Source organism: Syngnathus floridae, chromosome 5 (genome assembly GCF_059516105.1).
Source record: "Syngnathus floridae isolate MCC-2025c chromosome 5, RoL_Sflo_1.0, whole genome shotgun sequence".
NCBI lineage: Eukaryota > Metazoa > Chordata > Actinopteri > Syngnathiformes > Syngnathidae > Syngnathus > Syngnathus floridae.
Window position 1 is genome coordinate 12,219,175 of NC_142417.1, and position 14,339 is coordinate 12,233,513.

General features: G+C 39.3%; 3 protein-coding genes across 4 annotated transcripts; 2 read left to right on the forward strand and 1 right to left on the reverse strand.

Moving 5' to 3' along the window:
• Positions 1-97: 97 nt before the first annotated feature.
• On the reverse strand, positions 98-4,730 carry unc119b (unc-119 lipid binding chaperone B). Its single transcript, XM_088377344.1, has 5 exons — positions 3,573-4,730; positions 2,670-2,783; positions 1,964-2,072; positions 1,675-1,847; positions 98-1,599 (listed from the first exon to the last, which is right to left on the reverse strand). Exons 1-5 carry the CDS (start codon positions 3,805-3,807, stop codon positions 1,487-1,489), a joined length of 744 nt encoding a protein of 247 aa, XP_088233470.1. The 5' UTR covers positions 3,808-4,730; the 3' UTR covers positions 98-1,486.
• pop5 (POP5 homolog, ribonuclease P/MRP subunit) lies at positions 3,524-5,597 on the forward strand. Its single transcript, XM_088377346.1, has 5 exons — positions 3,524-4,217; positions 4,299-4,441; positions 4,649-4,798; positions 4,956-5,039; positions 5,399-5,597. Exons 1-5 carry the CDS (start codon positions 4,198-4,200, stop codon positions 5,497-5,499), a joined length of 498 nt encoding a protein of 165 aa, XP_088233472.1. The 5' UTR covers positions 3,524-4,197; the 3' UTR covers positions 5,500-5,597.
• Positions 5,598-6,608: 1,011 nt separating this feature from the next.
• rnf10 (ring finger protein 10) lies at positions 6,609-14,002 on the forward strand. Of its 2 annotated transcripts, XM_088377327.1 has the most exons (17): positions 6,610-7,208; positions 7,752-7,936; positions 8,041-8,246; positions 8,318-8,408; positions 8,497-8,681; positions 8,810-8,946; positions 9,131-9,285; positions 9,886-10,020; positions 10,112-10,346; positions 10,536-10,669; positions 11,067-11,184; positions 11,502-11,603; positions 11,680-11,817; positions 11,991-12,079; positions 12,788-12,842; positions 13,219-13,380; positions 13,460-14,002. In XM_088377327.1, exons 1-17 carry the CDS (start codon positions 7,055-7,057, stop codon positions 13,531-13,533), a joined length of 2,355 nt encoding a protein of 784 aa, XP_088233453.1. In that variant the 5' UTR covers positions 6,610-7,054; the 3' UTR covers positions 13,534-14,002. The 2 variants fall into 2 exon arrangements, with proteins under 2 accessions (XP_088233454.1, XP_088233453.1); XM_088377328.1 differs by lacking the exons at positions 12,788-12,842; positions 13,460-14,002 and having other exon boundaries at positions 6,609-7,208; positions 13,219-13,372.
• The last annotated feature ends 337 nt before the right edge of the window (positions 14,003-14,339 follow it).

The following is a 14,339-nucleotide window of genomic DNA, read 5'->3' on the forward strand; positions in this document are numbered from 1 at the left end:
GAAGTTATTACACGAAAATTGTGTTGAGTCACCAAATATGAAAAGGCGAAATATTGCAAAGTAGATGCATGCAATGAAGGGTGAAAACCACTGGGAGTAGACACTGTAAATGCATTTTTTATTTATTTACAATATATTTTCAAAACCCAAATCTGATTTTTTTGTGCTGTGTGACCATTGAGCACTTAAAAAAAACAAAACAATCAACGGCTCATGTGAAATACAACTGACAATTTCTTACCTGTCTTCAATACCAGAGCTGTTAACCTGCAATTCAAACAGACATGGCTAATGATACTTCCCAATTTTAAGGATTCAAACTTAAAAACAAAAAAACACTACAACAGATAAACAATGCTTGAACAGATTATTACAGCTGCCCAATTTTAGATCATTGAGTTGATGAAACATTTCATTTATTTTCCTTTCTCCATAGAGTTCCAACATGAACTTAAAAAAATATTCCCATCAGAAGACGGCTCACTGTAGCCTCGTTCACAAATGACTTTTCTTTCACAATGAACATCGGGATGAAAGGCACATACAGTTGTTTCAATGAACGTTTAAATTAAGAAAAAAAAAGTCAAAATACTTTGCTAGTCAAATATTTTGAACAACTGCCATTTGCTTATTTAACTTGAAACAATACTAAATATTTTCAGTGTGAGCATTCATACTGCCATCCAAGTAGACACCGTCTTTTATTTTTGTGGCTGAAATGGGTAAATAATTAGAATTTTACAAATAGTAATGAATGAATTAAAACAAATGACATGAGAGTCTCCGGCACACCATGATCAACCATTGAAAGAATTCCTGTTTGACAATTTTTTTCCAGGATGTACATGACACCTGATGTCAAGAATTTTATTTTAACTTAAAGTTAGTTATACTACAGGATATAAATAAACCAAGCATGTTATATCAAGAACATCCACCTTAAATATTCCAAACAACAGTTCCATCAATATAAAAATGTTACCATGTTTAAGAGTGAATGAAAAAGACCTATCACTAACAATACTATATGTCTACTCAGCGCTCCATATTCTTAAAGAGGAGCAATTGTCAGATGAGAAAATGTAACTTGAGTCATTAATTGTCAATTTTTTTGTACATGTGAAGGCCTTTGAGACTTTCTTGTGATTTAGGGCTATACAAATAAACTTGACTTCGGCGGAAAACGATGAAACTATCAAATTGTGGGAGAACCTTTATGACTCAAGTTCTGTGATTGTCCCTTTCCAGCAGAGACGCAACTAATTCGCTAAAGTCAAACAGTGCACACAGCATACATTGAACTTATGTGACAAACAGAATTTTCCTGTGTGTCACAAATCCCCATAAGGTTCTTAACAGACTCAAGAAAGCATCGAATAGCAGATGTTGATTCTGTTGATGAAGGGGTGGGGGGGGACTAATTCTAATAAGATTGGTACAAAACAAATCCCTTCTCTTGGGTTTATTGCATTTGTCCTCTGAGGTCTTACTGACCACCATTATAGGCATAATCTGCCTTGTTGTGCATGATGAGCTTGTTGTCCACAAAATAGAAACTGTCCGATCTGGTCTCATAAGGGTGCTCCACCATTTGACGAACTGGAAAAAGGAAGAACACATCAATCAACATTATAGTCTTATTGAGGCTCAGCTCAAATCAGAAACAGGACTTACTGAGGTCGTCTGGAAGTTGTGGGAACTCGTAAATGTGTTCGCATGTGTTACGGCTGTTAGGAATGCAAAAGCCGAAGTCAAAGTCAAAGTTCTTGAGGAGGCGTCCCTGAAAATAATGCCTCTCGATCATGCGGAAATTGTTGATGGGCCGATCGCCGACGGTGAACTCCACGCTGACGTTTGGAAACAGAGAGGCTGAGTTCATTCACACTTGAGTTGTGCACAGATTTGTTGTTGGAGCACTGACGATAGTGCTTAGTTGAGCGGGAACAAAGTTCTGGTCACTTACGTGGCACCTACAGTCTGTAGTTTCAGGAACGCTGGTGTAAACTGATAGCGCACAAAGCGCCCAGCACTGACGTCAACATCTCCACTTCCCTCTTCAGCCTCGACAGGACCTGGCAGACAAAACCAGTTTAGCTGTTAGCAAACCAAATTATACAGAGGAATGATAGCCATTTTACGATAAGAATAATAACTGCGCTAATGTAATCATGTAACTATCACTGGAATACAGAAACAGACCTTCTCTGCAATTTACACTTACACATGTGGCTGTTGTAATTTATTATTCTCCTCTTAAAATATCCCCCTGATGTTTTAAAGAGTAAGTGGTCAATTAAGGTGAAATGAAATGTAAAAGAAAGAAAGCTCCTCTCAAACCAAATAAAGGAATAAAAAGATAAATAAATACAAGCATTGTTCAAATAAACCAGCATAGCATTATTTGGCGAGTTTGAGTAGATCTTTGCACTTCTATTCATAGAATTTGATGGACAACATGTCATCAACAAAGCTGGGGAAAAATTTTAATTATTGTTTTTGATTTTTCCCATACAAGTTTAATAGGTCTTTAGGTTGAGTTCACATTTGCATTGGACTGCCATGAAATGAGCCTGTGTATCACTTGATTCTCTTTATTATTATGGCCTAAAATTTTACATAATCACACAACTAATGTGTCAATTGGTAAAGTCAATGAAAACATCATTTACCACTGTTGGGCGGTTTGGCGATCTCAAACAGTACTGTGCCAGTCTCAAGATCTCTGATCTTGAAACGGGTGAAGTCAATGTTGTAGATATTATCTTCGGGTTTGCAAAGATAGTCTGCAATTGGAAACGGGATATTAGTTAAAATTTTGACATAATGCTCAAATAACACATTTCTCCTGTTGTGTCAAAAGTGCCTTGAGGCACTGGATTAAGAAATGGCATTATATAGGATAGGCTCGGAGCTCTTTAACCATGCACACTGATTGAAGAGGGAAGTAACACCATTGTTGTCTGGTGCAGGAAAAAGCGAAAACAATGAGGCATTAGCTGAGGCTCCAATGACAGACCCCATGGTTGGAGGCACTGTGAGTCACTCGGGAGTGATGAGCAATGTTCCAATTTTGTAGTTTTCTTTAAATAGTTTCGTTCAACAAAATAATAATGGGTTTTAGCATCAATAATAGGACAAATATAAATGTGTACTATTGAAAGCAGTTACCAAACTCCAACACTACGGTGCATTTTAGCAGCTGTTTTTGAGGAGTCTTTTTTCCCCCCAAAAGGGGCAACACAAACAAAAATACTATGTAAGATCAGATTCAAAACTAATGTGTAGATCTTATTTAACAACGCATGCCAAATTCACACTTTAGGGTCCGCGGTTCAGATAATGTATGGAACTTCTGGTTACACTTTCTGCCTGCAAATGTAAAGTTTTGTTTTGAGTTTAAGAGAGCATGACACTTCATCGCATTTCCATTGTGCACCTGTGAAGAAGCTGACCAGAAGACTCGTCCTCCCCACCCCCCTTAGCATACAGATCGGTTAGCATACGCCACAAACAATAGTGGTGCTTCGGAATCTAGCACTTCATTGAGGCCAGTAAAGCTACCGTTCACGTACCCTCAGTGACAGCACGGAGTCCAAGGACGTGGTCCGGAGAAATATCTCCACCGAGCGCCCGAAGTTCATCCTCTGTAACCACGGGCCACTTATCCGTTTGACTGCGCCTCGACTTGAGCTTCTTTAACATCCCTCCAACAGCTTTTCGGTCCCTGCGGTTCGATTCCGTGCCAGTGTCTGCGTCCGTGTGTCCTTTCCCGAGTGTTGATGCCGCTTTGTTCCGAGAACTGTGCATATTAAGCACCGTGGCGGCGGTATGGGTAAAACAAATAGTTGTGCTTTTTAAGAGCGTCTTGGCAAATAGCGGCTGTAATTTCAAGATGGCGTAAAGCGTGTATGGGCAACGGAAAAATACGACTGCGGTTGGCTAAGAGTGATGCGCGTTGTCATAGTTACCAAATGGGTATGAGTGATTTGCAACCCAGCTCCTCCCGTTTTACTTACTTCAATTGGTCGCATTTGCCTAAAAAGTCAGACATTAGCGGCAGCGCGTGAATAAGAACAAAAGTAATGCACGTTCATTTTCAGTATCATTAATGCCCAGCATGCGGCGCCAACGGAGCTAGCAATGCTACGACATTTTGTTGACGGAAGTTGGCGTTCATAGAAGAAGAAATGAGCAACGATGGTGAGATTGAAATCGAGGTGAAATTGACAACACTGTTTTATGATTTAAGTTTAATTTTGTCTTTGTAGGTTCGTTTCTGAAAGTGTATTTGTTAACAGGTATTTACTCTGTGAGATAAACGTGACGGACAGGAACAGTTTGTTGCTCCTGAATGACAGAGCTATCGCCGAGGCGGTGAAAGAAGCGGTGACCCGAATACACGGCGACTATGGGGCGGCCATGTGCAGCATAAGATTCTCTGGTATACTTGTTAAAATTAGTACTCAATTATTGATTGAGATTGATTCAACAGATTGGGGAATCCAATACACTCTATCCTAATTTGTTATATTATCACCCGGGCGGTAATACAAATCAGGGTGTTCCATCAAATGTATACATTTGTGTCCATTCTGTAATTTCAGCAACCGTATAAAACAACGTTGCATGCATACTGTTTTCCTTTCAGTGAAATACCTGAATACTCAAACAGGAATGGCATTACTGCGTTTCCCTAAAATGAGCTACAAACTGCTATGGTCTGCATTACCTTTTATCACCAGCATTGAAACCCGCTGGCAGAAAATCCCATGTTTTCTGAACTGTCTGCACGTAGGAGGTAAGAAAATACTCATCCTACATTTTACATTTGAAATGTATGTTTAACGTGGATTCAAGTTCCCTTTATACTTCAAGAATATGCAAAATGACCCATCATACTGCACATACATTTGTAGCTCATTTATCTTTGTTAATTCAGTTTATTATTTCTCAAGGAACAATCAGAACTTGTCAGAAGTTTCTGGTACGTTACAACACACGGCAGCTCCATCGAATGCTCCCAAATTGTAAAAATGAAGGTAAGTCTCATGATTCAAGGCAAGCCTTCGATAAAATTATAGTTGTATGCCTTTATGTAAATACCTTGTGATACTTGTTTTTAAAATTTTGTTGGTTTTAATGTTGTTACATTGCTAATTACCTCTCCGTGCAGTCTTATTTGTGAGTTGTCTATGATGTCAGATCACTACATTTATAAACGTCCGCTGCATGGTAGAAATGTCTCTTAAATGCAACAAATTGGGTTAAAGCAGTGCTTCCTGACCTTTTATATTTCCTTTTGAAAACTTTGAATTAAAGGTTCACAGCCACTGATATGTTATCTCACATGCACGCATGGCTTGAGGATTGTCATTTTGTTTGTTTTGGTCAATTGCAGAAGAAAAGAAACAGATTCGCAAAGCTATTTTAAGTTGTTCAATGGTACAAGGAGCATTTGAAGATGAACCAGATGATGATGGTGATGAAGATGAAGCATAACCTGACAATGCCAACCCTCCCATCATCTTATGAGTTTCGTTTATTTGTAACCTGTTTTGTGCTATACTTTTTTTGTATAATAAAATGAAAAAAATGGATGTTTATTGGATATTTAAGATGATTATTGTTAGATTATTTTTATCAAGCCAAACCACAAATCTGATGAACCTGTTCAATACTGTTTAGTGGTCTGTGGCCCTCTAGTGGTCAGTGGCCGTATTGCAGGTGGTCTGCATAATTGGAAATCGAAAATAACCGTACATTTTTAAAAATAAAATGGATTTATTTTATTTTCCAGCTAATTTTGTGAACCATTTACCCATCCAAATTATGTAAAATGTAGCTGAGATTCCCAAAATAGACATAAAGATGCAAATAAATAGCCCCTATAGGTCTATCCTTCGGTGCAAAGTAAAATAATAATATGCCAAAGCAGTGGTCCCCGAGTTGCCTCTTGGTTATAATGGTGGTCCCTTGGACAAAACCAGTTGAAAACCCCTGCTATCCACAAAAAAAAAGTGAAGTGTTTGTGTACATTTAAGCCACTAATCTCGGAGGGACATTAGGATAGATGACCTTGAATGAACCTCTGGATCACATCTAAAACTATATAAATTTAAGTGTACATATGCATACAACTTATTTATAATTGTACTACTTGATGTAAACAGTTTGTGGAACACTGTTCTAGTTAAAGCGGAAGGTGGTTGAGGGGCCTGGATTAAGGGCATTACAATTTATTTTGAGTTTTAAATTGCAGCAATCGTAAATATTGATGAAGGGTTGATCAAAAAAGTGACATTGTGCTTCGCCTGAAACAATTTTACACTAACAAGAAAAACCTCTTTGATTTGACATCCCCCGATTGTTGTTATCAAACAAATGATCTTGAATTTTTAACTTTGACCTGATTCAAAATACCTTCGAGTAAACATTAAAACAGCACGATACTGTTGAAAAGTCATAATTTATCAACAACCACAATTAAAGACCGTGATCTGTAATTTTTCTATCCAATGACAGAGAAAGATAAGCACATTCGTGATGCCAACTGGCTTTGTTACGAAGGAACGATTCACGGTAGTGAGATGAGCAAGTACGAATACGACTACATTTCCCAAGATGCTCTAAGAGGCCTGGGCTCACCATATTTGCTGCAGGAAGAAGAAACATCCGGGTCTCTCAGGATTCTGACTGGCGACCCGTCGCCATTCGTGCAAGCGAAAAGAAATATATTTTTGGAGCAAAATATTAACATCGATATATTCAAACTATTAGGGAGAATTTATTACATCGGATTGGCTGACTCGGCCCGATCGAGAAGGAGCTTCTTTGTTTGGGGTCTTGACCCCGTGTGGCGAGCTTTCGTCCTCCCTTCTTAAAGCCTCCATAACTTGAGACGCCGATATCGTGTCTCTTGTTTTTTTCTCTGCATTACTTTGTCGTGAAGATGTCGCCGTGATGGGTTTTCCGCGTTTGAACGATATGAATCGGGGCCTTCGCCGCCTGACCCGCACTCACTGCAGCCCATTTTATTCCTTTGTTTTTTCGTTTGATGCTGGAGAGCTCGGCAGCTCTCGGCTCGAAGCTTGGCCTCGTTCACTGCACGGAAACAAACATGGAGAAGAACCCGAGCAGCAACAATACCAAGGTTCCACCTCGTTCCAACTCCTCTGGGCCAACCCCGGGGGAATCTAAACCTAAAACAGGTAAAAACTGCATTCAGTTTTGAAATGTTGGTTGATTTTGGAAACATGTTTTTTCTCGCTGCACGACTTCGCTGTGAAGGCCTCGTCGTAGTTTACTGTCCAACATGGCTGACATCGCTGTCAAAACATTTGAACAGCTCTACAAAGATAACTGCAACATGCTTGTAGCACACGTACGTCGGGTAATGCTGTTTCGTGTCATTTAGGAGCCTACTCGCGTATGTTATTACGTGTTTTTCTTTTTTGAGCTCTTAGTTGCATTCTAGTAGATAATAATTTCAAATGGCACTACAAATTGACCCATAATGTAAATTTAACCAGCAACAGTTGATTTGTGCGGCTGGTAATTATTTAAAGTGTTGAAATTTGCTCTCCATATTGTGGATACAATCAAGATTGTATATTAGATATACATTCTTTTAAACTACTCTACCGTGCTATTTGTTTGTTGCAATTGTACTATGAACCCTGCAGTAGAATGAGGACACTGACAATCACCCAATTTTGCAGCTCATACATTTTGTTTTCATTTTATATTTGCAGAAAGTAAGACTAATGGAGGCTCCAAGCGCTATGGCCGCAAGCGGGAGCCTTCTTTTCCCAAAGCAGAAAACTTCTCGGGCCCGCGTCGCACCAATCCACAGAAAAGCAAGAATTTTGACAAGAGACCCCCGCAGAGAGGTGGAGGACGGCAGTATGGGGTTGCAGGTGGAGGACGACGGGAGGAGGTTGGCATTTTAATTTCACATTTCTGTATTTTGTAGTTTGTCATCACTTTAGTCATGAGAACTTAAGAGTCTTTTATAATTGCCATTTACCTTTGCCTTCTCAGGTAGCAGAGACACGCCGGGCAGAGTTTAGCCCGGCTCAGTTTGCTGGACCGAAAAAAATAAGCCTGAACCACCTGTTGAATTTCACCTTTGAACCTCGTGGAGGTAATGGTGCTGTCGGTGATGGAGGCTCCTCCTGTTGGGGACGCCGAAATAAATGGGGTCATAAGCACAAGCCCTTTAACAAGGAGCTTTTCCTGCAGGCCAAGTAAGCAAATGAGAAGACAAGTGTTCTGAATCAAGGTTCATTATTGTTACTGATTGTTTTGTGCATTTTAGTTGTCAGTTTGTGGTGACTGATGACCAGGACTACAAGGCTCACTTCACTGATCCAGATACGCTGGTCAACTGGGATTGTGTGCAACAAGTGGTTAGTTCCTTCCCATACAGTGTAGAATGCTTTTTTTGTCCAAGACATAATAAGCTTTTAAGAATATCTCCCTTATTTCTCCATCCAGCGAATCTACAGTCATGAGGTGCCATCTTGCCCAATCTGTCTCTACCCACCCGTGGCAGCTCGCATTACACGCTGTGGACATATCTTCTGCTGGCCTTGCATTCTACACTACCTGTCTTTAAGTGACAAGACTTGGTCAAAGTGCCCCATATGTTACGAGGCTGTTCACACAGTGGATCTGAAGAGGTAAACAAGAAATGATTACCTGCCGTTGTCAGGCAACAGAGAGATGATACAACAGCTGGTCAGAAGTTGTCAATGTTTTTGAGTAGTATAATTATAATTGTGAAGTGAAATTTGGACTCTTGTTGCAGTGTCGTTGCTATGGAGACTAGGCAATATGTGGTTGGTGACGTCATTACCATGCGCCTCATGCGAAGAGAAAAGGGCGCTGTGGTAGCCATGCCGAGTTCTCAGTGGGTGAAGGTGGAGGAGCCTGTACGGTTTGGAGGTGATTGATCACACACATTACTATGTGCATGCTTTTGTAGTGTAGTTTACTCACAAAATTACTCGTGTAGACGGATCCAGATGACCTCTTCTGTAGGTTCATGCACACTCAACTCCTGGGAAGAAAAACAGAACTCAAGAAACAAGATGCCATTCAACACGAATCTCATTTTTTTGTTCTTTAGATTCTGCTTTGAGCCCGTATTCCAAGCTGCTGCTTACCTCCTCCACCCAAGTCTTTAGTCTTGTGGAAGAGGAGAAGGCAGTCTTGCAGGCTCAGCTGTGTCAGGAAGATGATGCACAAGGTTGCTTCATTCAGAGTGCACTTTGCCATTTGCAGGTAAAAATCTGCCTGCAAGAATTAGGAGGCTAATGTTTCAAAGACAGCATTATGGACGGGCTCTTGATTGGCATAACTGACAAGTAATTAATTATTCAATGTTTAATGTTGGAGAATCTCTGTTCAGAAATCCTGTTTTGATGCCAGTGTTCTACTAATCTATGTCCAGAATTATATTATAAACCTAACACACCCATTTAGTGGCTCACATTAGACCAAGAGGAATCTTCTTTTAGGTATCATTGACCAGATTCCCATGGTGGAACTTATCAATCAGTAGGCTACCTAAAAAGAACCACCCATCCAATCTGGTGCTCCCAACCCCCTTCTTGGGATAAAGATGTGACTTACTGACTGAGGTAACTAGGCCTAAAAAAACAAAACAAAATGTTGTCGCTGATGACATTTGGAATCGTGAGCCAGATAACTTGGGAGACGGTTCAGCAGTAACACCTGTCAGTGCACCACACTAACAAAGCGGCTACTGTTTGGGTTATTAAAAATTTGTTATGAAGATCCCTAGTTATTTCTGGGTTTAAAGTAATCATAAATGCTACCATTGTTTGTTTGATTTTTTTTCATTTTATTTTTTATTTTTAGGAGAAAGAGGAAATGTTGCTGAAGCAGCAACAGCAGCAGCCTGAAACTGATAACAGCTTTGATTTATCCTCTCTGACTCTTGTGGAACCTGCTTTTCCCATAGACGAAGTGGTGACTATTAACAATGCTATCAAGGTATAGTTAAAGGAAATTCTCCAGTTATTTTTCTAAATTTAACCTTCCTGTCCGAAGCCACAGTCACCATTAATGCGTTCGTTCTTTTTAGCCTGTGCTGCAGTACTCTTCTGCCTTCGATGACGAGGTGGCAGAAGTCCCAGCTGTTGAAGCCTTGCAAGGGTCTCCTGAAGATACTTTGGAAAGTGTTCTGGAAGAGACGACTGATGCTGCATCTGATCCAGCCCCAGACCACCTTTCTGATGAAGAAAACGCTGCCAAAGAGTCAGAACCAAGTCGCACTCAAACCAGCCAGGTGCATGGACCCTTCTATTATTTTTACCAAGGTTAGTATCTTCCAGTTCTTCTGTCAAAGACATGAGTGATGTTCAATTTAATTAAGTGTCTTGTTTCTTGGTTAATAAAGCGCAAATGTCATACTTTGCTTATTAAAAAAATTGGCGCTAAAATCAAAACATAACACTGAATCACCTACTTGCCTTGTGCTTGTAGTAATTCCAATATTTCTCCTCTAGCTGAAGACTGCCAGCAGATGTTCTTGCATCCTGTGAATATACGTTGTCTGTTGAGAGAATATGGCAGCTTGGAGGCCAGCCCAGACTCCATCACTGCCACAGTCGTGGAGATCGAGGGCCACACAGTTACCGAGGTCAGCAAAGATGAAGCACATACAGTATTGTATAATGCATCCTTTTGGCTATTTAACGCAACATTCACATAAAAGTTATCAAGCTGTATTGTGATTGTGCCTTTAGAGTGATCAGATGTGATATCCTCATATTACGTAATGATAGATTAACAATGAATAGGTCAATTTTAAATTGGGATTATAATTACTGTCTGTTACTTGATTAATACATTTGATTCACCAAGTTGCCCAGTCTGGAAGAATGACCTGTCCTTGAGCAGGGCTTTGGACTCCAAACTTCTCAAGAACATGAAACTGCTGAGCTGTTCAGTCATTCTCCACATTGCAGTGTAAATATTTTTTTTTATCTGTGACATAATCAATTTCCTTTTTTTTCCCCTTTCTTTTAAATGAACAGGAGATTCGCCGTCGACATCGTTACCTGTCACATCTGCCGCTCACATGTGAGTTCAGCATCTGTGAGTTGTCCTTGCAGCCACCAGTCCTGTCCAAGGAAACCATGGACACATTTGAAGGTTTGCATTTGAAATTTAAACAACATTGTTTAAGTGACACCATTTTGTTCCAAGTGGTGCAATTAAGATATGTGTCATAACAGGATAGAAAAAAAACAATTTGATGTCCTTAGATCAGAATCAAACTTTTGAAATGTTCTTCTCAATTACTAAAAAAAAGTCTTAGCTGCATATGAGTTTCATTTAGTGACATCACTTGAAATGTCCTTCTAATTTAAAAAAATCACATTTGGTGCTAAATTGAAATTGGACATTAGCTGCACATGAATTGTATGTATTTAATTTTTGACTGAATGAATTTTCAAACAAACTCAAAGATGAATTGGAGAAAAGAAAGCGCCTGAGACAGAAGAAAGCGAGAGATGAGAAGCGCAGAGAGAGGCGAATTGAAATTGAAGAGAACAAGAAGCAGGGTAGATGTAAGTATACTTGCTTCATTGAAAATCTCCTGTATTTCTTAGTGGGGGACTCATGTGTTCCTGGTTTTCACCTTAGATCCAGAGGTGCATATCGGACTGGAGAACCTTCAACATTTCCCAGCATTCGGATCGCCACCTCACGACAGCAGCCCCTTAGTCCAACCTGATTTTACTTTAGTCCCTCCATCACCCCTGAGCAGCAGTCCTTCCTCTGGTAAGCGCCACCAATTTAGTTCTTACTCTGTCTCTAGCTGGATTTAGCAGCTGATTGTTAAATATGTGTAAGTACGTACGATATGCAATATGTAATGTTCCCATTTGCATTATTCTCAGAGGAAGGATTTCTAAGTTACCAAATGTATTTTTTTGTTGGTTTATGTTTTGCAGCTGGGATAACATTCCCAAGTCTGAATGGACAAAGCTCTCCTGTTGTGGGAAGTGTTGAGGATGACTCTCACGGCATGTCTTTTGCACAGGTGTGTGTTAGTCAGAATGATAATCTAAAGAATGCTTTGTTAAATCATGACGTTGTTGACCTCAAGACTCACACTCATTATTACAATAATGTTAAGTTGTTTTTATAGATACAGTATGCACCTAAAGCATTGCAACTTTTATTTCAATACGAAAATGTCAGCAACCCATTGTAGTTTTTTCACATCACAAACTTAAAACTGCAAATAAAAAAAGTCTTTTGTTGCATATAAAACACCATGTAAAGACTATCAACTCAAAAAAAATTTTTCATGTTTTTTTATTTTTATTTTTTCCAATGTTTCTCTGCATTACTGACCATTACAGTAAAAACCCCTTCATTGAAGGGGTGATCTTCCAGGCCAGTAAGTGAAATCTCATGATGGAGGGAGTTTTACTGTATCTCGAATTATTTTCCATCTGATTTTATTTTCCCATAAAATCCAAAGGAGGCCTACCCCTCTGCCATAGTTTGCTTTTTGTGAGTGAAAACATATCACTGTTATGTAATGACGTAATAGTCTATCATACCTTTGGCGCCCTCTTTCATCAGACGTCTGTTTGCATCTTATTTTTCTATGGTTTGCTGCTTCAATTGATAGAAGCTTAAAGACAGCCATGGCTTCCAGAACGACTACAGTATATGTAGCAGTGATGAAAATTTCAAACAGTATCAGTCCTTTGTGTGACCCTTATTATACTCCGTTTAGATGCTGAGAGATGGGAAGGCCAGAATCCATGGGCCTAAAGTCACCGCAAAGAAAGGTATTAAGTTAGCAGTTAACAGTCAATTTAATGTGACACTATAATTGAAGAGATACTATCAAACATTACTTGTTGTGAACCCCTCCATTTAGTTATTAAGTAGTGTAACCTAAAAACAGGTTGGGCGCAAAAAGCAGCTTGTTAAATTATCTTTATTTAAAGAGATGACTGGATTTAAGAACTACAAATGATTACATTTCTACAGTCACGGGTGACTCTGTTCAATGCAAGTGTGCTCGGTTAATAAGATACAATACCCACTGATAGGTGTGTTTGTGGGGTGAAGTAATAGTTGTATTGTATTTCACTTCCTGTAAAACCTGTTGTGTGACTATTGGTGTGAGTTCTAAATGCTCCTTACCCTACTGTCATGCAGATAAGCTGTTAGCTCCGTCAGCAGCAGACAGCGATGGGGAGAGTGACGGGTCTGACCGGGCACCCGTGCCTAACTTTCAGAACTCTTTCAGCCAAGCATTTGAGAAGGCGCTTCTACAGCTAGACTGCCCAGAGTCTTCCCCACAAGCCTTGGTTGTCTCAGGTGTGCCTTCTCGGAAATGTGTATTTGAAACTTTTTTTTTGAGGTAACTTTGTAACAATCCATTCATTTCCTTTTGTAGATGAGAAGGGAGGAAAGAAGAAAAAGAAAAAACAGAAACTTCTCTTCAGCACCTCCATGGTTCACACAAAGTAGACAACACTGATAAAATATGGAATGATTTTGTTCCTTGGATAACTGCTTTACGTCCTTACAAACCTCCCTAGAAGTTCACCATATTGCAAAGGATTTCAAAATGTACCCAAATAGACCAAGTCACTCATTGACTGAGGTTGTTTTTCAGTTTACTCATGTTTTCATTTTGTGTAAATTCCCTTCTGTGCTGCTTGGTGGAAATTATCTTTTATTAACATTGGATTAGATTCATTTCAGGTGCTTTATGTTATGAGTAGCAGTCAGCCAGCTGCAGGTACAGTGCACCTTTGAAATTTTTCCAGGATTGTCAGTGCTCAGATATAGCAGATGTTCAAATCCTGCAAACTATAAGATTTCCTTCCAAAGTACATTTGGGTTTAAAGTATTACTTTAGTGTTTATGTCAGTTTGAATCCACAACCATTGTATGGAATGACAACAGTATTGCAATAAAGAAATAAGAGCTTAGAGTTCAGCAAATTCCATCTTATTCTCTTTGAGTAAAGACTTGATACACTTAACTCAATTTCCCCTTGATTATTGACTTGGTCACAATATAGATTTAGTTTCAGTGTTGCGATTGTGGGGAGCTGAAGAGTTTTTGCTGTTTAATGGATATTTGTGACTGTTGAATAGGATTTTGTTTGATGGTTTCTCAATTAACCCTTAATTTTGAGCAAACACATAGGCAGGTATATGAATAAACAATTATGCACAATCAAACAAATGTCTGGTTTGTTCACTAATAAGATAATGGCAATGACAAGAAATATGTTTTGACTATCAATGTCATCCTGCTGGTGTTAA

What these genes read in the sequence shown, in the direction of transcription:
- unc119b (XM_088377344.1), bottom strand. Translation starts at nt 3,807, where the DNA reads ATGCACAGTTCTCGGAACAAAGCGGCATCAACACTCGGGAAAGGACAC. An exon ending in ACTCCGTGCTGTCACTGAGG is followed by an intron (nt 2,784 to 3,572) that starts GTACGTGAACGG and finishes TTCCAATTGCAG; the next exon opens with ACTATCTTTGCAAACCCGAA. An exon ending in CTACAGACTGTAGGTGCCAC is followed by an intron (nt 1,848 to 1,963) that starts GTAAGTGACCAG and finishes TCCAAACGTCAG; the next exon opens with CGTGGAGTTCACCGTCGGCG.
- pop5 (XM_088377346.1), top strand. Translation starts at nt 4,198, where the DNA reads ATGGTGAGATTGAAATCGAG. An exon ending in ATGGTGAGATTGAAATCGAG is followed by an intron (nt 4,218 to 4,298) that starts GTGAAATTGACA and finishes ATTTGTTAACAG; the next exon opens with GTATTTACTCTGTGAGATAA. An exon ending in GTGCAGCATAAGATTCTCTG is followed by an intron (nt 4,442 to 4,648) that starts GTATACTTGTTA and finishes TTTTCCTTTCAG; the next exon opens with TGAAATACCTGAATACTCAA.
- rnf10 (XM_088377327.1), top strand. Translation starts at nt 7,055, where the DNA reads ATGCTGGAGAGCTCGGCAGCTCTCGGCTCGAAGCTTGGCCTCGTTCAC. An exon ending in GGAGCCTGTACGGTTTGGAG is followed by an intron (nt 8,947 to 9,130) that starts GTGATTGATCAC and finishes TTTGTTCTTTAG; the next exon opens with ATTCTGCTTTGAGCCCGTAT. An exon ending in AGGGCCACACAGTTACCGAG is followed by an intron (nt 10,670 to 11,066) that starts GTCAGCAAAGAT and finishes TTAAATGAACAG; the next exon opens with GAGATTCGCCGTCGACATCG.